Source organism: Pocillopora damicornis, chromosome 7 (genome assembly GCF_964200805.1).
Source record: "Pocillopora damicornis chromosome 7, jaPocDami1.2, whole genome shotgun sequence".
NCBI lineage: Eukaryota > Metazoa > Cnidaria > Anthozoa > Scleractinia > Pocilloporidae > Pocillopora > Pocillopora damicornis.
This window is the reverse complement of record NC_142676.1, coordinates 18,750,131-18,775,262: the sequence shown is the minus strand read 5'-3', so window position 1 is coordinate 18,775,262 and position 25,132 is coordinate 18,750,131. Positions and strand designations below refer to the sequence as shown.

At 37.4% G+C, this 25,132-nt stretch overlaps 2 protein-coding genes, 1 long non-coding RNA gene and 1 pseudogene across 4 annotated transcripts in view; 1 reads left to right on the top strand and 3 right to left on the bottom strand.

Annotated features, from left to right (window-relative positions):
* Positions 1 to 1,852: 1,852 nt before the first annotated feature.
* On the bottom strand, positions 1,853 to 4,116 carry LOC149043013 (uncharacterized). The gene is made up of 2 exons (XR_016188262.1): positions 3,985 to 4,116; positions 1,853 to 2,693 (listed from the first exon to the last, which is right to left on the bottom strand). It is a non-coding gene; the product is annotated as an uncharacterized LOC149043013 (long non-coding RNA).
* Positions 4,117 to 5,626: 1,510 nt separating this feature from the next.
* The window catches only part of LOC113665987 (uncharacterized), a 34,211-nt pseudogene continuing 14,705 nt past the window's right edge, over positions 5,627 to 25,132 (top strand). Inside the window, exons 1-3 of the transcript XR_016188859.1 lie at positions 5,627 to 5,828; positions 6,327 to 6,552; positions 6,906 to 7,207. The product of XR_016188859.1 is annotated as an uncharacterized LOC113665987 (transcript). The remainder of the gene's footprint in view (positions 5,829 to 6,326; positions 6,553 to 6,905; positions 7,208 to 25,132) is intronic.
* Positions 11,687 to 17,194, bottom strand: LOC149043012 (uncharacterized). Its single transcript, XM_089211933.1, has 8 exons — positions 16,642 to 17,194; positions 14,768 to 14,887; positions 14,547 to 14,651; positions 14,234 to 14,332; positions 13,710 to 13,814; positions 13,204 to 13,290; positions 12,664 to 12,750; positions 11,687 to 12,022 (listed from the first exon to the last, which is right to left on the bottom strand). The coding sequence occupies exons 1-8, from the start codon at positions 17,056 to 17,058 to the stop codon at positions 11,702 to 11,704; spliced, it is 1,341 nt and encodes a 446-aa protein (XP_089068059.1). The 5' UTR covers positions 17,059 to 17,194; the 3' UTR covers positions 11,687 to 11,701.
* Positions 17,988 to 24,966, bottom strand: LOC113669588 (uncharacterized). The gene is made up of 13 exons (XM_089211773.1): positions 24,949 to 24,966; positions 24,723 to 24,809; positions 24,320 to 24,404; positions 23,966 to 24,033; positions 23,352 to 23,414; positions 22,831 to 22,941; positions 22,559 to 22,672; positions 21,885 to 22,004; positions 21,248 to 21,352; positions 20,431 to 20,517; positions 19,830 to 19,916; positions 19,334 to 19,654; positions 17,988 to 18,896 (listed from the first exon to the last, which is right to left on the bottom strand). Exons 1-13 carry the CDS (start codon positions 24,952 to 24,954, stop codon positions 18,708 to 18,710), a joined length of 1,443 nt encoding a protein of 480 aa, XP_089067899.1. The 5' UTR covers positions 24,955 to 24,966; the 3' UTR covers positions 17,988 to 18,707.

Sequence of the window (25,132 nt, the reverse complement as noted above, 5' to 3'; positions counted from 1 at the left end):
AAAAAACAAAGTAAAACGAATAAAAACCCTGCCCTGCATAACATGAATTAAAAATAGTTTTTTCCTTAACGAAGACTAGTGGGCAGCACAAAGAAAGACGTATTGTTGTAGTTTCTCCTTTATTCCAACACGTGTCGCCTCTAGCATTGGAGAGAATATAACTACACATTCGTTAACCTCAGTTTACTTTCCTATGTAAGTGAATCATAGCTGAAAAATCCTGTAAACGGATGTTATAAAAAAAAACCGCCTCAATCTATTGCGCGTTATTATATTTTGGGGGCCATACGATAAGTGCTTATTGCGGTGAACCAATAAACAAAGACTTTGTTTCTTCATAACTCTTTTTTAATTAGGAAGGAAGGTTAATAAGATCAACCCATTTATCCTTATCCATACAGATGTTACATGAAATGCCTTAATTTACTGAGCGTTGTTGTATTTTAGGAGCCGTGCGGTTAGCGCCAATTGTTGCTACTCAATAAACAAAGACTTTGTTTCCTCACAACTTGTTGTTAATTAAGAAAAAAATGATCGGTGAGTTCAACAGATTTGATCGGGCAAATTTTCTATCATTGGATATACAAAAAGCTAGCCTAGCACACGCAGATAATATTCACACCAGATACAAATATATCTTCTATCCTACATGGGAGTACATAACAACCCAATGTTTTTATGAATAAACCTAAATTGTTAATAATCGTCGTTATAAATGTAATTACAAACTGTTCTGTTTCTGGTAATATCAACTAAGTTGAAATTATAAATTGGCCACCGTAAAGAGTTCAAAAGCTGACGTTTCGAGCGTTAGCCCTTCATTAGTCTGATGGAGAGCTAAGGATCGAAACGTCAGCTTTTAAACTTTTTAGGTGGCCAATTTACAATTTCAACTTAGTTGATATTATCAAATCACCTTGTTACCCCCACTGACGCAGTACCAGAGTTTCTTTAGAAACTTACCCCCTTTGTTTCTGGTCTGTTATGACGACGGCAAACATACTTCTCCATTATAACAAAGGATGAAAAAAAAATCACACTTACCTTACAAAAGGCACTGATGAGGAAGTCGCAAGTTTAAACAATAGGCTGTTTTACCTTGCGCTTAGCGATGATTTAATTCCTTTTGTTAACGATGAGGTCACCCTAAGGGGTTTTATTCATTTGTTCTAAACAACCGTGTGGAAAAAAGATACTTCGCATAAGTGTGATGTAGTCAATTACAAAATAAGAAACTCACAAAATCATCGAAATTTAGACCCGTTTCTCGCTATTGCTAGCTGACTAGACTCCGACAAGGAGAAGAAAATAATAAGTCCTTACGTCAGTATGCAGCTTTAGAGCAAGGCCTCACGATAAAGTTTTAAACGGTAGTGGTCAAAAACGTTAATAGTAAATATATTTTTGGTAACCACCGTAAGGGAAAAAAACCTAACCGTTAGCCGTAAAGTGGCCACAATTTTATCCTTTAAACTTACCAGCCATCACCCCATTGGAACCCTCCACTATTTGGTACATCTTTTTATTACTGTTGTTCATTTATTATTTCTTTTTGAAAGTTCAACCTCAATCAACGCCGGTAGGCCGGTTGCCGAACACTGTTGCAACGGCACGAAGTTAACGCGTCATCGTTTAAACTCCATAAAAATCCAACCCACACTTAAAATGGGACTAATTCGGTAATCACCTTGGCCTATTGAAGAGATTAAAATGAAGGCGTTATCCAAAGATGGCAGGCTTTAAATTGTGAACGAAGGTATCGTTTTTTTACCGCACGAGATAGTAAAGTAATTATTTTGTACAATTCCTCTCCGCTTAAAGAACTGAGTATATGCCTAAAATTCGCATTTCCATTTCAATTATAATGAATTATTTTTAGTTTGTGCGCACAAATATTGCAACTTCTCCTTTTTAGTGGGCACGGTCAATTTTAAATAAACGTCATCTTTTTTTTTTCTTTTTTTTTTTTTAACGCAGCTACCATCTTAACGCGCGGGGCTGACATAAATGTATTTCGTATTTAATTGAAGAACAACAACGGGGAAAAGGCGCTTTTCGGAGATAACCTATAAGGGAACTTGCTATCGATTACTAGCTTTAGTCCCTCTTTCATCGGGCGTGTGCATTGGCACAAACGTCCTTTAATCTATCTCCTTTTCAACTTATATAGTAACAACTTTTACATGCGTCTGCATGCCGCTACATAAAACTGTCATATAAGTTGCAAGTGTTCATAGCACAATTTGGATTTTTACTTGACTGCTACGTGATAAATACACCGACTTAAGAAAAAAAAACCTCAAAACAACACTAAAAGTACCGTGGGTTACAATGATAATTATCGACGTACTTAAGGTGTTTTAGAACGCACTTTTCCCATTCGATGTAGGAGACCTCTTTGATGTTAATTCAAAACTTCTAGAAGCAAGAGCATCCACCATAAAAGTCGCATCTATACGCGTCTATATATTCAGTGGAGAAGAATGCTTAAACCGGCCATTTTAATTTGTTCAAAAACGATAAAGGGTCTTTCCTTAACAATACTGTACAGGCGCTGCTGAGGATGCATAAAAAGAAGAAGTGTGAGATCAAACAGTTTTTTCGAGGAGTTCCCCAGAGTGCCACTTGGTAAACTCCTGCAGAAGGTTTATTTCTTCTCTGCTGAGGACTCCCAGCGACGAATTTCCAGGTACCTGGATTTAAATACAAGCTTGATAAGAAAAATTAGTAGGCGCTTACAGGATGGCTGCCCAAGAAACCTTCAGGACAGGCCAATCACGCCCTTTGGACTGGTGTAAGATGCGACGAGAGTAAATTCAACAACTAATCAAAGCTAAAAATCACTATTTTTTCAAGTATATACTAACACGGGAAATAGCGTCGTAGATCGCCTGCACTCGGCCTGCACTCAAACTTTGAACATCCTTTGCTAATCGCCTCCGAGCAACTTGCCCACTATTGGCACACAAAAATTATGGCAACCATTTATAGCAGGAATAAATGAGTTTAAAAAAATCACCTTTTTGTGCCATATTATATTACTGATAATAATAATAATAATAATAAATAAGATCTTTTGACAGGGAGCTCACGTCACAAAGTGTGGTTTTCAGTGAGGCCCTGCATAAATCTAACGTAGGGATAACAGAAAATATAAATATGGTTATCAAGAATAGGATAAAAGGGTATAATCAATAGAAGAGACTACATGTTTTTAACAAGACGTCTAAAAACTGAAAAATCGGAAATGTTCCTAATGCCGTCTGGGAGAGCGTTCCAGTCATCTACTGCATGACAAACAAACCGATGCTGACCCCATGTACGCTTTGATTGTGGTTTACAAATGTTGTTATTAAAACGAGTGTTATAATCATGTATATCTTTAAAATGATTAAAATTAAAATTCCAATCAATTAGTCCATTCAAGGACTTAAAAACCAAAAATAGAAGATGAGATCTTCGCCTTTTTTCCAATGTATCCCAACCAAGTAGATCAAGAGCTTCTGTTGCTGATGAATGCTTTGGCATATCTAAAATTAATTTAGCTGCTTTATTCTGGAGTAATTGGATCTTGTTCATCAGAGTGGTGTTGGATTTATCCCCCCAAGTCACATCTGCATAATCAAGGATTGGCAGCACCATGGGGGACTAGGCAAATGTTCACCTCCAATCATTTCAATATTTTTGAAATATAAATATTTTCATAACCTTACTGTTTCTTAATTTTCTGGAACATGTGGTTCGCAAGCCGAAGTAGGTGGGAATGTGACAACAAAAAGCACTCAGGGCGCTTTAATATCAAAATTATTTCATACAGGTGAATGATAATTACACATAGCTGGGATAAAGCCTAAAGCAAAATATTAATGGGACAAAAATCATCCATCTGAAATATATATATTTTTTCATTATTTCAGAACAACTGGGGAAGACGTGCACAAAGGTACACATGGGTTTTTGGGATTGTTACGACACAACATTTACCTGCAAAAAGCTACTTCGATGAAGTGGAAAGACGAGATATGGCCACCCTCCATCCCATCATTTCAAGGTGTGTTCTCCCTGGAACCGAAGTGCACTCGGATGACTTGGCCTCCTACCGGCAGACGGACCAAAGAATTAACAACATAAGCGCACATCAAATGATTGTCCACCGACTCAACTTCGTTGACCCAGTCACTATGGGGTTGACACCCAAGAAATCGAATCCTGCTGGAACAGTTTAAAATTGGGCCAGAAAACACGCCGGAGGATAAGGAGGGAAGACTTGCAGTCCTACCTCGACGAGCAAATGTGGCGTCGGGGGAGAGCGGGAACCGCTCAGCAATCCATGCAGAACTTTTTGGCCGTTGTAGCCAATCAATATCTAGTTGATAATCCGGTTTTGTAAATACGCTACGGTTTTTACTTTCAGTTTTGGGAGAGACAGGTAAATAAACAATTAAGCTCTGTCCATGACTATGTTGAATAGGTTTTACATAGGTTAGGTCTACTGACCACACTGGTCCAGAAAGATTTTCTAACGAAACGACGTATTTTTAAAATATGCGATTTCAACTTGAATTTTAACTCGTTATGAAAACCGACCTTTTCGAATTCCCCGATGTTGATTTTTCTTGTAACACTTTTTTTGACGGGATGATAAGGGCTTTACTATACACATCATCTAGCTGCATTTCTTTTTTTTTTGCCGTAGATGACAATTATGATAATGCAAAAAAAAAATAAAAAAAATAAAAAAACCAGTTTATTCATTTTCATAGATAGAGGCAAAGCTCTTTTTGGATTGTGAGAGAAAAATAACGTTTTTCAAAGCACCTGCGAAAGTGTGGTCGGGGCTTTGATCTTGGAAGTATTTAACGCACAACAATCACAGTGTTCAAAAATAAAACTTGATTGAAAAGTTCAAAATATTGGTGATTCAGTCGTAATCCTTTCTTAGGGAGAAAAAATAGTAACATTTTAAAACTAGAGTGCGATACGAATGTTGTTGTGTCGATAGATGACGCTGTTATTAGTCAGAAAAAAGGTGCGACGATATTCAGTTTTTTTTTACCGCTTCATATGCGTGTCTTTTCCTTTCTTTAATTACCCTCTAAAAAGTTACAGTAAAAGTTAAAAGTAATATCAAAATGCAAGTTGTCGTAGAGAAAGCCGGAACGCACACGAGCGAAAAAAAGGGTGTCCTGATCTTAGGGAAGAGAATCGCTTAAACAAAAACGGCAGCGTGGGAAAATTCATTTTCAATATTCTCCCCACTTACTTCATATCCTCTCTATGAATCCTGTCTCTGAATCTCCTAAAAAACTTATGAAGTATTTCGCCGTCGGTATCGAGGTTTTTTTGCACACTCCATCGCACTCCATAAGGTTGGACTCTCCACCAGTCTTTCTCGTCAGTACTGTAACCGAGCTCGATAAACGTATTTTGTCGAGCTCGATAACTAATCGAGCTCGATTAGTAATCGAGCTCGATTAGTAATCGTACTCGATTAGCGATCGAGCTCGACTTGTAGTTATCGAGCTCGATCAAACGTCGTTTGCTTATCGAGCAGGAATGGTAATCGAGTACGACAAATCGATATCGAGCTCGGTTGCCCAGAAACAAATATTGATCCAACTGAGCAATGAATCGTTTGAAAAATTGGAATAAATTGTTGTTTTCAGGTGGTTTAGGAGGACGTGGCCGCCGCGGGATAAACTGTAGGAGGAAGCAAAGATGTTTCGGCGGACGTTTCTATGTTAACTGTTTTCATTGGTGTGAATCATCCGGAAATACCAGCGAGGCCGCTCGTGGAGCAACTGGAAGAAGCGGAAGCAACGGACGAGGTTTTTTATTTGTTTATTCTTAATTTAATTTTAGACGGTCTTACGCTTCCTTAAAATGGAATAAGGTTCCCAGGTTATGGCTCCCCTCCCCCTTCTCGTACGGAATATGTTTGCCAAGAGTGAGATTGGAAGGGAGAGAGCACTTGGTTCGTCTTTTTTCAAAGAATTCTATTATTTAAACACATGAGAAGGGTGGAACGCTGTTTCAAGTTTAAGCATTCCCCTTCTTCCTCTCTAGACTTGTAGCGTTGGTTCGGAAAATAAAACTGAACTGAAATATTTTCATGTATTGTTTTCATCAACGCTGCATTGGGAAGGGAATGGGAACTAGTTTGGTCATATTTCAATTTGCGGGGCAACGCTTCAAATGCATATTTTACGCCTTTCGGTTTTGTTACCGTCATTTCATTGGCGAGGCAATGCTAAAACATTATCTAAAGTTTACGCTTCAAATACCTATTTAACTCCTTTCAATTTTGTTGCGATTTTTCCTTTAAGAACTCGCCGCAAAGAGCTCCGATGGTCAGGTGGAAAGTTCTTATCTTCAGAAATTTAGTGTGGGTCCCAAGCAATTGAAAAAGTATCCTCTGCAGTTGATAAAGATGATGACCAGATATGGTGAAGAACTTCTCTGAGCCAACGATGTCAAAAAAAAGCGACGCTCTGTTCAAGTTTGTTGTAAAACTGTCAAGTGGCAAAGCTCGGGCATCTGAATTGAGAAAAGGCTCGGTATTTTCGAATATATTGTCGTTTAATGTACCTCATTAAAATAAATAACATAAAAGAAGTTTGTGAAAGACATAATCCAGCCCGGCAATAAATTCGTATATTTCAAGAATACAATTCATGTTGTCGTACTTCTGTACAGTAATTGATTATAGATGATCTTAAAATGTGGTAAGAACAAAAAAGTAGGACTGGGGGCGCAGCCTGTAAAAAATAAAAAGTTATCAATAAACCTAGGGCAGTAATCCGCATAAAAGGTGATAAGAAATGTAATCTCCCATGGGGAGTTTGAAGCGGTACACAAGCACTTATCAACTCCCTTGCTAATCATTCGTTTGGATTATTTCTTAGTGGCAAAGAGAAGACTGGCTTTTATAAACAAAATAGGATATGACAGATTTGGGTAGAACCAGTTGTTCGCACCAATTATCAAATGGAAGGCCTTCAAGAAACAGATCGAAGTCATCAAAGATCGTGCAGAAACGTTTGAGAACTCTTACAATGTTATAAGAGAATCCATTACACGGCATGATGACGTTAAGACTATAGTAAAAGCACTACCACAGGCTGCCAGACTTCAAGTCGTAAAGCAAAAGAACAGACTGGTTGAGGCCAAACGAATAGCAATAAGCGAAAAGGGAGCATATGTATTGGTAAGAGTCGAAACCTCATTGTCGAATATATAACGATTTCTTAACGAGAGAGTACCAACCTGTGAAACTGAGATCTCCAACTGGTCCTCCCTCTTACATTTTTCAAAGATGAATAATGCTATACCGGCGATCTTTACTTGAAACACCACGAATCGAAAAACTTTCGTGAGCCAATCTTGTCAACGTGGGCATTGCATACGGTGTCCTGTCCTTCTCTGAAACATTTATTTCAAGGGAAACAAAAAATAAACAGGTATTCTGCTCTGACCAGATGCCGCGACCCTTAATAAATTTGGGAGAAACACGTGGGATTATAGCCTTGAAATGAAGTGGAGCTTAGTCCCTCAGCCTTTTGTTGGACACGCAAAGGCCTAACGGAAAACGCACTGGTCGGGCGACGAGTTCTGGGTTCAAGACAAAGCTGGTCAATATTGGTGAAGACATTTTACTGTTGAGTACTTCTCTCCACTAAAGAGCACCAGTGAAGTGTTAGGGAAGGTGGGCGGATGGATGAAGAGTAACTTGCGATAAAGTAGCATCCAGTCCAGTGGGCGTGGCATTACCCCTAGTCGCTTCATGCCACGGAATCCTCGATAAACTCCAGCTAAAGATAAGCCAATCGGCTAAATTTGTGAGTTTAGCTTCCTTGATTTACTTCAATCTTAAATAGATTAATGAATAAAGGGGTTAAATTGCTAAAGAAACTGTGGCACTGCGTTGATGGGAGAGTATAACAGAGTAATTAAGTATTATCACCGAACTGAATTGATAACGTAAACTAGCCTCCGTAAAGAGTTTTAAAGCTTAACAGATTAACTCAAATATCTCTCGTCATAAAATTAAACCAGTTTATCTTAACTTTATGAGATGTTATATTGCAGTATCGTAAAGGCTGCTTCCGCGATACTGACAAGAGTGAATGCGAAATAAGATCTTTTGTCGGTTGGGAAAATAATGAATACGCCAATAAAAATACGCAAATCCGCGGGGAGGCAAGCCGAGTAAATATAATTGCTTTTCGGCGACGTTTACTCTGAAAAATAACTTAAATAACGGTAAGCGACTGAAAACAATAATTAATTTGTCTTAGTTTATTCTAATATTATTTTTTTTTTTGTCTTCTCTTTGTTGCACTAGGCTATTGGTGAGCTGGAGGCAAGCATGAAGAACAATCTACTGACAGCAAAGGGGATGCTTCCAGACGTGTACGAAAAAGCAAAATTTAACAATGAAGACCTATTCGTCATTCTTGAAGGAATAACAGGATTCTTTAGTGGTGCAATGGGGTAAGATCCTTTCCCCGCCCTTGGATCAGCCCTCGGGGTGATTAGACATTTTGCTGGCAAATGTGACCTTGGTAAACTTCAGAATAATTTGGAAAGGACTATGCTGCCCTGAAAGACTCAAGTGAATTGGATTTTGAAAAAATGGATGTGGCTGCTGTACCTGAAGTGATGCAGGCAAATATCATGGATATGCTGCATCTTTAATATCTAATGTTTGTTTTTCTTAATAGCTTGTTGTTTATTTGTTTGTTTACCTACTGATTTATTCGTCTAGTGTCATTTGCTTTGTCTTTCTTTTTATCCGTTGGCCTGTTATGTTTTCCGTATGTCTCTCTGACTCTCTGTCTGTGTGTGTGTCTGTGCGCCTCTTTCTTTGACCCTAATTTTATTGCTGTTGCCCAAGTTTTATCCAGCTCATGACAATTTTTTTATATTCTTATAAAAAGGCTAATCTGGAAATGAACAAAGAGGGACTTGCAGCGGACCTTGTTTGCCTGCTGGATGAGAGGTCAGAACCCCGAAACTCGGCAAAGTTTCAAGAACAGATCGAACGATTATTTATCGCCGGTGCCGCAAGAATCGATCTCATAGCAAAGTTCATGGACTTGGATAACGAAATCGGTGGACATAACTTTGACATTCCAAACTTAGAAGAGACAGGAAATGGAATTGAAAGTCTTGGTAATTCTGGTGGTAAGGATCTTTGTGATTAGAAGAAACAGAAACAGGATTTTCCCGACAATTGTACCAGTTGTACAAAGGTTTCGAGTTTCGTTCTCTATGGATTGTTCAGGAAAAATTAGCAGAATTCGATCGGCGAGCGGTGTTAGCCGCGCAGGGAACAGGAAATCTCCAAGTGGTTTTAGAGCTTACAAGAGAAATTCAAGAAATTGATGGTATCGAAAATAAGGGACAGCGATGCTTCACAAAATTTCGCCACACAACCACCACGCATAAATGGACATTTTAAAGTGCTAAAGACAAGGTCGTATGGGGTGTATTTCTTTTGTCTTTGTTATAGTGAGCCATTAAATAAAACGGATGTTGTTTTTTTTGCAGTTGTTAATGTTGCTGTTGATCTTTTTTCAACTGTTTCCTTGTTTTACCTTTTGTTTTTTGTTATTTTTCGTTCGCTAGTTCATTCAGTAATTGGCTGTTTAGCCCCCTTGAATTGAGGTAAAACCTCGTTAAACGCTCATTTTATTTTCTTCATTTGACTTTTTCATTTTGTCTTTCTGAGCAAACTTAGCCAGCTCTCTGTTTGGCTCGTTGCCTTGTTTCAATTTTTGCTGTGGTAAATATTTATATGTTAGTTCATTTCTATTGAACGTCATCTTTATTGCTATGAAATTGTTGACTTAAAGTTTCTTCATTTCTTGCGGATGTTCGACGAACTTCATAAATTAATTTTCATTAATGAAAAAACGTGAGCATAATTTTGGGCGTAGTGCTGTGCTTTGTGATTCTCAAATGCATAACGATCGAATTTTTGACCACAAGAACAAGCTGCTCCTGTGGTCTTTTAGAGTTGTCATTCTAGAAACAACTTTGTTATAGTCCATTCACACTAGAAAAATATATTTAGTTGAACCATGTTTAACCGTGTTCATAACTGAATGAAAATCAGAGGCAGAAACCCGCAAAAATAGGATTTTCCATCTAGTCAGTAATATGCATTTTTAATGTACTTAATTTGAGGTCGACAAACATTAGTTTAAGCAGCTCCTACGAATAAAATAATGTCAAACCGTGTTTCACAAAACAGCTTTTAAACATGTTTATGCTTTGGTGCGAATGGGGAATTTGATTGTCAATAAAGACAACGTTCAGTCTAATTTTTCTAACTGACGGTACGAATTAAGTTCTGTTAGCCCTAATCTTTATGATTTGTTGTTATGTTTTGTTTTCTGTTTTCGTCTTTTCCTTTTGTAGATGTACGTTGAGCTAGAGGGTGACGAATCTCAAAGCGGTGATTACCCATCGAGGGTTTATCTTAATTTAAGACATGTGGCTCTTGGGAATGTCAGGGAATTCCGGCAGCCTTTAGGATCATGGCGGACGTTAGAATTCGACCGATTTGCAATCACTAATACCGAAGGATGCAACAAAGAAAAAGCAAAAGGAAACAGTGAGTAATGATAAGGCTAACCGTACATTGTATTTCACAAAAGCCCTTCTTCCGGGCGTCACGCAACGCTATCATTAAGGAGTGACATCCTACAGAGCGGCTGTCAAGTAGCTGCGGAGGAGATTAGACTCTGACAGCACCAATTCGTTTTCGCTCTTCAACGCATAATTTTTGATACGTTTTTTCTTCCTATCACTAACTAATGCTAGAATAACGCTGGTGAAAACGGAGCGTGGAGCGTTTTGAAAAACGCCTAATATATAACCTTTATAAGTCTGGACATGGTGGGCATCGCTGTCTTTTCAAATTGTTTGTAAAACATTTCAGCTTGCAAATTTTCAGAGGATTCTCTCTTCAGTATGAGCAAGGACGATAACCGCTTTTAACCGATGAGCTGCCATAATCTCAGCGGTTCACCGTGTGATGACACACTTCTTGGAGCAGCAGAACGTCGAAGTCCATTTGGAACCTACGAAATGACCGTACCGATTGACAGTTGTAAAGCCAGTGGCTCGCACATAACAGACGGAGACTCCAAGGACTCTAATGTAAGCCGAAGTTATTAGATTTGATCAAGAGGTTGTTGGGCATCTGAAAATAAAGACAATCCCTAAGTGCTCCAGGCTAACAATTTTCCACACGCGTTTATTCATAGTTGCAGAGGAACACTAATACTTTAACGACAAAGTTCGCGCTTTATTTGTCCAAATTAAAATGCTTTCAGTGGTAAAAAAGGGGTTTTTCCTTCATTTTGCCTATCATTATTACACTCCAGATTTCTTTTCTGATCAGTTTTTTGAAGCAATTAGATGTAACTAAAATATCGATTATCAATTAGGGCTTATCTAAGGCCAAAAATTCTCAAGTAAACAATGGCATGGTGAAACTTGGTAGATGCCATACAATTAGGAAAACAATCTTTTTTTTTCCGAACTTTATTCTTTCTGCTCTTTCTGCATGATTCCATGTTGGCGTATCACGTCAGATAGCCCAGGTTTTCATTTGCGTTAAGGTAAGGCAAACAGTCAAACAAACGTCCTTACACTTTCCGTTATCTACAAAATTACAAAGGGAATAGTCTTAAATCTTTCCTTTGAATTTACTTACAATTGGTTCACGCTTAATCACTTTAACTGGAGTTGGTAAACTGTTGCCGGTGATTGGATGTTGGTTTCCAGTCAAATCCTCAGTCTTGTGTTCACACTGGGAGAAGTCTCCTGCTCCGTTAGGTCCCTGTGGCCCTGGTGGTCCTTCTGATCCATTAAACCCCGGGGGGCCTATAACACCCTGGGTACCCTGTGTACCATTGAATCCTTGAGGTCCGGCTGGTCCAATCGCTCCTTGAGAGCCATTGAAACCACGCGGTCCAATTGGGCCTTGGAGCTTACTAACATTCTCCAACTGAAAGATATACAGATCAAAATAATTTTTGATGGCATACGTGTATTTCATCACAGTTCAAAAGGGTATTTTTCACAGTATGATCCTCGTTCAGAAAATTTCACAACCACGATGAGTCCTCATAACGTCTGATAGAAAACTATACTCTATATTATATTGAGGGCACCTTTAAGATTCTGAGCACTCCTTTTCTGAGAGGTAGTTTTTTTTTTGTCCGGCCCAGTTACGGATTACCTCGTCATGCTTTGCCTTTCAATTCGGTAAAATTTTGGCCCGTTAGTGTGATCGATATCAGGATTTGAATTTGAAACACGAGTGAATATTTGCACCATACCCTATAGTTTTGCTTTCCACGCGGCTCAAGACCTGATCTTTTTCGAAAAAAATCCCTCATTTTCCAGTAAATATCATGATACTAAACCCCTTTTAATCTGACAACCGGGAGTCTCGCCATCCAATGATGATCACTTGAACAGGTAATCATTGTTATGAAAGGGTGTCCCTATAGTGTCCACAGAGGCAAGAAGAAGTATGATCTCGAAGGTTTTTTTTTTCTTTTTGCACCAGAAATGGGTCGATCGTGGTTTTAAGGCACGTTTTCAAGGTTCCCTGTAAGTTATTAAAAAAACTCCACATGATACCTTCAAGGATAAAGTGGTGTTGATTGCATCAATCAGATTCCTGATGATGGTATCTTCTTGAGAAAGTTTTCCTGTGCTGTTTTTTAGCTTTTGAAAGACAATAACGACACAGATATCATGGCTAAACTAAACGGAAATGTTTTAAATGATTGTAAAATATATGAAAATAATATAAACGAACTGCGGATAAATGAATATGGAAGCGATCTGCGCAGTAATGGACAGTACTTAAACAGTAATGAAAATAAGACCTGAAAAAAAATCAGGCCTGTACGGGATTTGAACCGATGACCGTCTGCGTTAACGGTGCAGCGCTCTACCAACTGAGCTAACAAGCAAACTGGGAGCTGGTCCTTAGATACGTTGGTTCCAAATAAACCCGTTCATATATATGAGCTGCGGATAAAAAAATTCACCGCTTCACCATCATAAATGATGATTATTTTTAATAACGAGTGATTTAAATGCCTCTAATTAGAGCTTACAAGTAAAGTGTTATTGAAGTAAAGATCTTTTAAACGAAGTAAAAGGTATACTCACCTTTACATTCGTTTCAGAAATCGCCATAGCTAACTTGTTTTCTGACACATTTAAATTTTCCTCCAGGCGTTTGAGTCCAGTATTCACCTAAAGCACAATTCTAAGGTTAGGAGGTAGTTAAGAGTAGCAATAAGACAGTTTGGTTAAAAGTTCTTATTCGTTAAGATTAGAGAGAACCTCTATGTTTCCTCAAGAAGATGTACAATTTTCGGCTCCGAAGACAAAGCTATCTCTGGAGCATCTCTTGACCAGCTCAACCCCTACTCTGCCTATCCGCCAAGGGGATTGAGAAGAAGAAGGGCACTGGGAACGAGGTGTCATCAGTACCACCAGTAGCATTATTCATACAGTCACAGCCGGCTCTTCATCCTCCTTAGAGCTATCATCACCAGAGTTTCTCTTCTGCTTGTCGTTATCATCACTATTGACAACATTTTTATGCTCGTCACAATACTGACCTTTAACCAGAGGAAAGGAGTAATACAAAAACAATTTCACACTCTTACCGATAAAAGGGAACTTTCAGTATCATTCTTGAAATCGTTGAAGTTATCTTTGGTTTGATTAGCTAAAGCTTGTAATGTTGTCATCCACGAGGTAAGGCGATCAACCTGATAAGAGTCACCAGCAAAATTATTGGAATTTTAATTCAGGAAATATTTTCGCTGGTGCACGATTTACCTCAGCATGGATAGTAGCAGATATGTCACGAATTTAAGAAAAGAAACGATATTTTTTAAAAACCATGTTCTGATAAGTGTTTTAGCATGTTAGATCACGCTTCCACAACTTTTCAACTTTCGGAGAAGCTATTCACATTCAATGGGAGCAACCTACACTTAATTATCAACTTTATCATGTTAAATTAGAACTTTGCATACATTGTTCTGTTCCTATTGTTTGTTTTTTCCAATTAGTATTAGTATATTCAACTTTGTACTTTGTATAAATCGGAACTGAAGATGACAGAGGAACTGTCGAAACATGTTTTTAAAAAATGTCGTTTACTTTCTTGTACTTGTAACTGTACCTGTTTGGAATTATTCGCGCTGATTTCTTCCACATTCTGGTGTAAGTTGGCAATTGAGGAGTTCAAACTTGATTTCAGTGACGACTCGCTCTCTCTGAACTAGAGATTAGAAACAATATTGACAAATCATCAGTAATTTTTACTGTTTAATCCATGATGTCGCAAGTCTGAGAATTGCACATACCTAAAAGTTAACAACAACTAGAATGGATTTTGAAACAAATGACAAACTCTCCCGTGAAACTTGCACAAACAGAGCTTTTGGCAGAACAAATTAACATGTGAATCGATGATCGCCTCATAGGAAACCTACCTCACTCCTTGTGTTTGCAAGCGTCTTGTTAAGCTTTTCAACGTTGTCTAATGAAGTTTCCAGGATTGATGACAACTGCGTCGTCGTAACGGCCAGACCGTCGATCTAAAGAATAACACGATATTATAAGAATATTATCATATACATATATTAACAAGGGAGACCTTGCAGATGAAGAAAGGAGAAAGCATTCAATCTGAAATGTAAATCCATCTTCTGACCTTTCCCACAAGAGATGAATTAATGATAGCCAAAGATTTCTGCAACTTTACGTCTGCATCTTGCAGGTTACTTCTTGTTGAATTAAGCTCCACACCGAAGTCTTGTAGCGCCCCTTTCGTCTGAAATAGAGGGAAGTAGAAGATCATTGCTATCTTTTTATAAAAATTATTCACGCTGAGAGCTTTTTTCACTCAACCTGCTATTGGAAAACTGAATATCACTGTTCATGAAAGCATGTGACAGAGCATTTTGAAGCACGTATGTTTGCTGGGCCACAAGGGCCATGCACTAAAGTAAAAGATACAGCCATTCTGTTCCTGACATCGATAGGTTTGAAATATCACCTCGTAAAAATTTTAGACCCCTTGGAATTCATTTACTAACAAAGTGCTTAGAGTAAGCAATTTACAAACTTAAAAATTAGCTGTTTAAGTATATGTTTACAGTCTTCAAACTCTCTTGTAATCAACCATGACTGTACAGAAGTCTCACTTCACATTTGCCAACTAAGGTGGTTTCTTGTGAGAAAATTGAAATCAGCAAATTGTCAAATTAAAAACTAAATTCAGACAGAATAAAAGAATGGAGATGGTAGACCTACATCATCTGTATAATTGGGTAGAAATGTAGCAACTTCATAAGAGATGGTCCTAGGGAAGAGAGTTGAGTGACTGTATACTAAAATTAAAATTAAATTTAGGTGTTCAGATTTATCCAGTAAAGGCAGATCAAGAGGTGGGTCTGAATTTAGGTCCTATCAGCTCACATTGGCTTGAGTTTTCAACTTTCTGATTTTATTAATTTACTTCTCAGTAAATCAGGTAAATAATTCATATTTTTTGATTATGTCAGTACTTAAAGCTGTCATTAGCATTTACTAAGAATGTTCTTTCAGATCTCTATGAGTAATGTTCGAACTTTCACACCCAAGACCGGAATCCCACTTTGTACGATCTTAATACATGACAATCTTATATGTGCTTTCTATTTCTTTGTTGCTAAGTGCTATGTATTTAACGTTACCTGTATGAACAATATATTTTGCTATTCTCGCGGCTTCTCTTTTTGACAGTGTATTAAAGTTTGTAGACACGGTATAAATAAGTGAGAAGATGATATAATTTGCACGAACCATTTAATTATTTCTAGATACCTTCATCTATTTTAGTTAAGTTACCTAAATTAGAGCATAGACACTCGCGACCTTAGAGTAGTAGGATCAAAGTTTAAACTACATCATTTGACTAAAGAGATAAAACCTTAAAAAAAATGGTCACAAATTTTTGGTACAAGATGCAAATCGTTTCTGCTCGTGCAGAGACTAAACTCAAGCACTGGCCCCGGTATTTTGAAGGGTGGATAACGCTATCCACTGAATTAATCTCTTTCTTGTAGACAGCATCGTAAGTTTTGTGAACTCTTATCCACTGGATAGCGATTTATCCATCGGATAGCGTTATCCTCTCTTTGAACAATTGGACACTGAAGTTTAAAATGCATAATGTGACTGCTACCGTGTATGTCTGCTTTCGAAATTGTTTATGAGGAAGTCATCCCCGCTGGAGTCCAACTGAACGTTCTCTGAATCTTACCGATTTTCTGTATAAAGAGAAACGGGCAAAAATTTCTACGCATGCATTGGCAAGACTTTAAGACAGATCACGAAAACTGACCGAAATATGAATGTAAATGCAAGCTATCATTATTAAAAAAAAAAAAATGATCGTACAAATGAACGTTCAAACGAGACCATATGTTTTAGTAGCCCGTCTCTAATTACTAGTTTTTACGCAAATACATTTTTTTGATTAAAAAAAAAATTTCCATAATGCTATTTAGCTTAACCCCAAACCAGATGAAGAATGCTTCAAACACAGAAAACACTTATAAACCTGAAATTTCGACAATCACAGGAATGAGACATGCAGCTCATACGGCTTTTAGGGAAGAAAATAAAGTGCTGACCTTCGTTTACAGGACAGCTACAACCCTTCAATACTCCTCCAACGAATATCATAAGGATCATCACAAATATTACGAAAGACACCGAGCACACAAGAGTCAAGAGGGTCAACTGTGACCGGTTTGATCGCACAGGAGGTTTCCTCTTTCCTTGTGCTTTACTCTCATATTGTGCCTGGCGAGAATTCCTCGTTCCAGTAGGAGCAGTGACTTCCGCGCTGTACGTCAATGGACGCGAAAAATTCGAAGGCGATGGTGGAATGCTGTTTTCGTAAATCCAATCGTCGAAAGTTGGGTTAACAAACATCGGTCCTTCATGAACATCCATCGCAAACCTGTTTTTGTTTCAAGTTTCAGTCACAATGTCGGCTGATGTGGTTTTCCTTCAGAACTATTCCTTTTTTTGCTGAACATGCATTTTAGGTCGATAGATGCACCCGAAACAACGTTTCATTAATCTTAAACGTAACGTTGTCTATGACCCCATGTGTACTTTATTTGTTTGGAATCTCATTAATAAGAAAAAATTTCTTTGTGATGCTTTGCATGCCATTTCGTGTTGATCCCACGTAAGCTCACTAATACCTGTGCGCCTCCATAAATGCACGTCAAAAGTATTGATTTGGCTCGTTTTTATAAGATTTTGTGGATTAACTTGTTAACTTAATGCATTCATAAACATTTTTTACGGCGGCAGTTGCTTATCAAACACATTAAGGTCAAACGCAGAAATGAGAAAAGGAAGCTTATGATTTAAAATGTGACAGCAAAAAGTTCATCGTAAGCCAATGTCGAAATAGGTAGCTGTTATCCGACAGGCCTTACAAACTTTAATTAACCAAAAGAGCGGCTCCTGTACGGTCTTTACCCTTTTAAAATAATTGGAACATTTAGCTTTCCTGATTATTGATGACCGGTACACAAAGCTGAATTCCAGGGCTGGAAATTTTTCGTCTCGCACAAAAATACTTCTAAGCTATTTAACAGAAAATGAGCAGTCTAAAAGCCTTAATACCCAAGTATACTTGTTCATTTCTTTATTTAGCTACCAGACGAATACAAAAGTAAAAGCTAGAAACTGCGATGTGAATTATATTTAGTCAAGCAACAGCTGGATCGGTTCAACTGAGAAAACAATAGGTGCAAAACCTCTTATACTCATACTGATCTGAGTGGTTCTCATCATCACAACCAATAAAGCCTTTGACCCCATCCCATGTTACTCCCAAGAGTGACCAAAAAATAAAATTCGAAAACAGCCTTTTAAATATTTTATTGAAATACTATAAACAGAAAGAAGAATATTCAACGATCGAATGTCGTGGATATTGTTAGATTGTTCGCTAAGTTTCTATAATTACACAGTAAGATAATAACAAAGTTTGCAGGACAGTGCGAAGAATCGATGTTTAGACTTTGGGAATGAGAGTATGGTTTTGATGTTTTAAGGAAAATTATTCGCCTCTCTGACATTTTTTCATCTCCACCACTTTTTAATTTATCATTATGGAGAGACCGGATCACCATTTAAAGGCGTGTATTCATCAATGCATATCAATTCTTGAGCTATACAACAGATCATTTTGTACTCAACGTTTTCATAAGTTTTCAAACAACAGAAACGTAGAGCACATTTTATGATGGTTGTCGGACAGAGTGGCGAGACTAATTCGGTATATTGTAACAAGAGGGATTTAAAAAAATTCACAGCTAAAATCAAGTCTGGGAAAGTAAATTCGTTTGAATGCTAATATCTCACTGTATGATTATATTTACAAAACATTTCTCTTTCTAAGAGAGGAGAACAGCAGGTGAAAACGCAACTGCATCTTTAATTTCAGAAAATGAATAAGAAAATCAGTTACATTAAGTACTGACATTTTGAATTTTTTTGCTTATTAGTTCGTATCGCTTGATCCTATCTTGAAGTTCAATGCATTTTCTTCTTCACACATGGTAATACATGGCGTGTCACTTTTATGTTGTTAAGGGACACAACCAATAATGCATAAAGCATCGAATACTTTTGATTGTCCCTACCCTTCCCTGATTTCCAAAGCACTCACAGCGGTACACTTGCTTGTTTGTAGATGGAGCAATCTCAGCTTCCAAGATATGCAATTGGGCGAAGTCTGTTGAGCATGTGACACCAACTATTCTTTTATCCTGTATAATGGTTGGAAAAGAGAGATCAAAAATAATATCTAAATGATGTCATGCTGGTATGCTGTTGAGCGTACTTCGTACAGCACACTTCTCTTCATTTTCATTTGAGGAATGGCTGCGTGGAACAGAACTGCTCGGATAGGCGAGCCTTCCTCTATGAATATGACGTTTTCTTGCTCAAAAAGCACTATTTTTTGATATAATTCAGTTTTTGCTGGCAAAACGATTGAAATTTTGCATATATCAGCAAATCTGTCTAACCGCAATTTTCTGAACCCTAACAGTGCGTATCTGTAGCTCTTCCTGTTTTTTTCCGGAAATATTGGATTTTATCATCGAAATAAACTCATTATCACGCTTTTGAGTTTGCGTAGTGAGATCTGTTTTTTTTTTTCACGCTGTCGAGTTTATAGGGTCTCGTATTTCATGTTACTCACAGTTGGTTCAGTTAGGAGGACTTTGGTTGCCGCTGGAAGAGTGTTGCCTTGGAAAGCTGTCTGGGATCCTATGTTCGTGCTGGTCATGAACTCACATTGAGAAAAGTCTCCTGCTCCAGGGGGTCCTGGGGGTCCTGTGGCTCCTTGGAGTCCATCTGATCCCGGTGACCCTTGTGATCCGTTAAAACCCTGTGGACCAATCACCCCCTGGGGACCCTGTGTTCCATTGACTCCCTGAGGTCCAGCTGGTCCAACCAATCCTTGAGAGCCGTTAAAACCGCGTGGTCCAACAGGGCCCTGGAGCTTACTCACATTCTCTACCTGGAAGAAACATAAGAATTTAATTCCATAATTTAACAAACATGCTAAAATAAACACATAAGCCAGAAAAGAAAAAAAAAGAAGAAAACAAAACACCAAAAAAAATTAATAATTGAATAAAAAAATTAGAAAAAAAAAAGTTAAAAAAAAAATATATTTTGGTAACTTCTAGTACCTTCAAAGACAATGTTGTGTTGATGTCATTAACAAGGGATATTATGCTGACGTCTTCTTGATCAAGTCTTTCGGTGGTGCTGTTGAGCTGTTGAACATAACTATTCAGATCGATTACAAGTGCAATGAGAATGCAACCCTCCAAATTGCAATGCTACGGTGTGGGATTTTAGGGCGTTTTTAAGTACGTTTTAAGTGCACGGTATCATACGAGTTTGGTCTGGACTTTGATTCAGTTGTCGTACATGTTCCGATTCAACAAATATAGCCTACGGTGGTTGATTGCTGTATGTACGATTCATGAACTAGGACTAAAATCTAAACGATATTTACCTTTCTTAGGGTTAGTCTCTAACATGAAGAACTGACCAAGTCGTGCTTCGTTTTAGTTGTGTCATTATAGTTCGTTCAAGTACTCGAAACGACCCAAAGGTTACACGAAACTCAAAGGATTTTGAATTACTTTCGACGACCACTCAAAAACCGTTTTCATAAGAAATAATATTTTTCACCAACGGTAGTGTAAGTGACTAAAGGTCAGCTTATGAAAAATAATGATTTCTTTATATTTACAAATTGCAAAAGATATCATTTTTTCTCACCCTTAGGTCTGTACTTTCAATTCGGGAAGTTAATTTGTCCTTCGTTGAGTTCACCGTTTTCTCCAAGTTACTGAGCCCGTCATTCACCTGCGGTAAAAACAAAATTTAGCATGATCAGAGTTAAAGGGCGATTTACATTTTTACAGCAATTCAGGTTTTTTTTTGCCACCATTCTGATGCGAAATATTTTTAAGCTAAGACTTTTGACGTCCATTTATTTAGGTGAAAATTTTAATAACTTCCATGCCATGTAAAATTCATGATTTAATTTACTTAGTTTTGATTGCACATACAGCCATGCTTTAGGTTTCTGAACGATGCTTTGCTATCATCTGAAGCCTCTTAATGCTTTTTTACAAAGAGAATCGATTTTAGGAATAGCCTTGGCATTCTGAAATTGAAATTGGTTCTTTGGAAAGATCACTCAATTATAAAAAGACTTGTTCAGATCACAAAATGTGTTGTTGAATCCTTCGCCACAGCCTTCCTTTCATTTCCTTGAAATGAAGTTAACAAGGAAGTATGAGAAACCCGTGACAACTTTGGAACCCTTTTTTTTTCGTTAGTCAGCTCATGTTATCTTCGCTGTCTTGTCTGATTGATAACTGAAAATCAATATATTTTGCCACCATACAAGCAGCTGCCACCATTTCTATCACGAGTGCTTTTCCCGATCCCCTCAGTGATTTCCTTGTAATCATACTTCTTGTCAATTTCATAATAGAATTTTTAAAATTACTATCCGCTAATATCTCAAACGTCAACAAAATGCGCTCAAACAGATAATAAAAGTAAAACGGCTCATCTGCAAACTTACCAATGTAACAGAATTTTCAGTGTGCATCTTGAAATTGTTGAAGCTTTCCTTTGTTTCGTTAGACTGCGAATGGACTGCAGTGATGGAATGGCTAAGGCTATTGACCTAATGATAATAATAAATCCAAACATGATAAGTATTGAAAAATCTTGTACCTGAAAGAAATTCTGCAGATCATTAAATGTCTGGGCCGGTGCTAAAAGGCATTCAACACACAATTCTTATGCCTGTTAAAGTATAAAAAGACAAAGAAGAATTTTAAAGTCCCATTTTTTCATTTATGTACTGTTAAGCTTCATGCTGTCTTCCTATATTGAAATTTGAAAAGTTTTCTTATGATGTATTTTGGCTGCTATCTTAACAATAAATAGCACACAACCCGTTTGACACCTAAGACTGTGTTTTGTTGCTCTCAAATCTATCTGTTTGCTCTTATTATGTAAAGGTCATAAAAATCTCGTGCTAGAAGCGTCAGCGAATCAAAAAAAATAACACAAAAATTATCTTTCCTTGGTACATAGCACTATTTTACGTCCACGCGATTGAGGTCCTATATATTTATCAAGTTTATCAGTAAACATAAGTTAAGCGACTCTCTGATATTTTTGCTCTGTACATATCTTTCTAAGTTGCATACCTGGCCTGCAAAACTTGTATTAAGCTCTTCAATTTTGTTTTGTAAGTTGCCAGTGGAAGATTTTAGATCTTCATCGGTAGAGTTCAAACGTGCTTCCATGGACAACAGGTGACCTTGAAACTAAAGAGAACATTCTCTAAGTAATTTTAGTCATAGCAGTTTTATCATTACTGATCGATAGGTCCCGTACTTCCCAAGGAGAAAATATATTGGGAGAATTTGTAAACAATCGCTCAGTACTGCGGTCGTTTACTTCTTCGATACATACTTGCGAATTTAAATTTCAAAAATAATCCAAATATCAGCAATGCTTCTTTCGAAAATAATGACAGTACCGTGACAAATTGTGTCATTAAACCTCAAATGCTATTATCTTAGAATTCCTTTGAATGAAAAATCCCGAAAACTATTGTTAGAAAAACCTCGATTGGCGCAAAGATTGGGGGATGTTCTAAAACTTTTTGACCAATCCTTCCCACAACCAGCGGTGGTGAATGTATGTCCAAGAGAAGAAGAAATCAGAGCCAAAGAAATTCTCTTTAATACTTCCAGTCAACGACCGTGGCAGTCAATTATTAGGCATGTCAAGTTAATTTGCATCTATACAGATGGTTCAAGGTTGCTTGTAAAACTACTTCTGTAAAAACGGCGATGAATTTAACCTTAACTGGTACCTCTTGTGTACTTTTGATCTGTGTATCATTAAGCCTGTCTAGGTTACTTTGGGTTGTGGCTAGGATCGATGATAGCTGATTTGTCGCTGAGTCCAAATTATCTGTCTGTGAGATAAAAGCAAGGATTGAAACAAAAGAAAACTTTTGTTTGTCTTATTTGTTTATCCATAAATTTAATTTTTACAATTCAGGAATTATTTATGTATTTGATATTTGGAATCTTCGCTGCTCTGTTTACTTTTTTAAAAATTTTCAAAATACAGCTAAAGGATCAAAGTTGAGTTTTGAGCTGTCAAAGATTTCTGCAACTCAATGTCTGCATCTTCTAGATAAGTTTTTGTTGTGTTAAGATCTGTTTTCAATACCTGGAAATCTGTTGTTATCTGTGAAGAAAAAACGTTACCTGAGTAATATATTAGAGTAAATGATTTCAAAGAAGCGATCTTACCGCGAAACGCTTAGCATTTGACGATAATGTTAAAATTAGAACACTTAAAAGCTAGGAAGGGGAGTTCTTACTATTCAAAACTAAAGAGATTTTTGGCGTTGACTTTTTCATGATGAGGAAGGATAAAAAACATTCTTGGTCCTCCATGTGGTATGGAACCCTAGACCTTTTCAGAGCCGCAGTGAGATCCTCTTCCAGTGAATTACAAAAAAACCTATTGGTGAGTTATGCTGTACCAGTTTCGTATGAGAGACACTTCCTGCACGCCGCTAGGATAAGCAATGACAAAAGCGTCATATTAGAAAATAGTATGGTCGTGTTAAGAGCCCCTAGTTCATTTCTTACGTCGTGGTTAGAGGTTATTAGGTGGTTTCGTGTCTTGTTAAGATCATCGTTGACTGAATCTACCTGAAAAGAAAATTAATGGATAATGGAGATAAGTGCACATCTGTTGCATTGTTAACAATATTCCAGTATCCAAGTGCAGAAATGATCCTCGTAAGCGAGCTACAATTCAAGCAAGCGCTGAAAAGAAGACTCAAAAATCAAGACTTCAACGGGATTCGAAATGCGCCTCTCAGATATTAGTTAGGTGCCACTAAAATTTGATCCACTTACGTGTGGTATATTCACTCCGACAAAATCTAAAACTTTCCCAAGAAATAGAGAAGGGAGATTTCTAAATTAAGATGGTAGTTACTCTATCCGGGGATATGTAGCGTCTTCTTTGCTTCTAATATCATTCCATTCTAGAAGGCACTGCTTCATGTATACTTCCGTGTATTACATAAACCAATCCAGAACAACTGACAGAGACATTTGAGCATATAGACTCAGAGGTTTGCAGTATAAACGAGGCCACTTTTTAAAATTCGAATTTTTCTTTTTTTTTTTATCATTCTTACTTTTGACACTGGGGACGGAATATGCTGGGAGGGGGAAAAGTATGAAGTATTTACCTTGTCACTCAGAGTTCGGCTTGAATTTTCAATGTTATTTTGCAATCTCTGCTCCGCATCACGCATCTGTAAAATCGTACACAAGAACGATGTAGTAAGGAATAAGTATTTTAAGATTTACTTAGAATTTTAAGTATCCCCAGTCGTTAAATGTTATTTTATCGCTGCATCAGTACGACGGAAATTCATCAGTGAGATGTGAATTTGTCTATAAGATGTCGGATATAAACTATGTTTAAGTAATTAGGAGCTTTTTTCAAGCGGTCCTTTCAGCAAGTAGAGTACTCATACGAGAATCGCAGTAGAGGGCATAATGTTGTCTAGTTCGCATTTTGAGACGAAGGCAACAAATCTTTGTGGTTAGATTTTCTCTTGTTTCCGTTAGGGAAGAAGATAGATCTTTGTCGCTCATCTGAAGCTGAATTTCTGTCATGTTGAGCTATAATTGCAGAAATAGGAAAGAATAAACAATATTATGCATTGTTACAGTTTAAAGGAAAGCCTTGTCAACTTTGGCCATATGAAGGTAGGTGCTAAACAAACAGGAACAAACAAAAATGGAAGAGCTAAGTCTCTTTAAGTTGTTTAACTTGTGCCATTGCAGATCGTCATTAATTATTGTCAGCGAGTAGTGCTTCACATTACTGAGCCACCGCTGTCAGACCTGTAGGACAAAACACCAACACAGTATCTCAAACAATTTCCACTTAAGTCTCTTAGATCCTAAACAAAAGATCAAATCCGGCTTTATAATTACCTTATGAAAAATACGGGAAGTCGTGTTTTCAAGAAGAGCGTGGATCATGTTATCTTTTTCCTGGAGGTTTCCTTCGGTGATTTTAAGCTAATGTGTAAACAAGGGAAATAGTAAATTTCCGGTGATATTTCTCGAGTATTCCCAAATGAAATAAAACTTTTCATGAAAAAATAAGAAAAGAGTGGAAGAGAGATATTAAAGCACTGCAGGCATAACCATATGTTACCTTCATTGTTAAATTGAACAACTTTTCATCAAGATCTCGAAGAGAAGAATGAGCGACTCTAAGCTCATTCGTTTTGTTTTCCTGCAAATCAGTGGATACACGTAAATTTTTATATTCCATGTGAAAGAATGAGACTATGACGCCTTTCAAAGGAATATGTTTCGCAACCAAGAGCAAAACCAGA

Bases quoted from the DNA above. Each gene is read 5' to 3' on its own strand.
- LOC113669588 (XM_089211773.1), bottom strand. The intron at 24,034-24,319 runs AGATTTGTTGCC...GTACGATTTTAC, and splicing joins AAGAGAAAATCTAACCACAA to AGATGCGTGATGCGGAGCAG. The intron at 20,518-21,247 runs GTAAGTTTGCAG...TTTTTACCGCAG, and splicing joins CTGAAAATTCTGTTACATTG to GTGAATGACGGGCTCAGTAA.
- LOC149043012 (XM_089211933.1), bottom strand. From the start codon at position 17,058: ATGGATGTTCATGAAGGACCGATGTTTGTTAACCCAACTTTCGACGAT. The intron at 14,652-14,767 runs GTCAGAAGATGG...GTTATTCTTTAG, and splicing joins ATTCATCTCTTGTGGGAAAG to ATCGACGGTCTGGCCGTTAC. The intron at 12,023-12,663 runs GTATCATGTGGA...TATATCTTTCAG, and splicing joins ACACCACTTTATCCTTGAAG to TTGGAGAATGTTAGTAAGCT.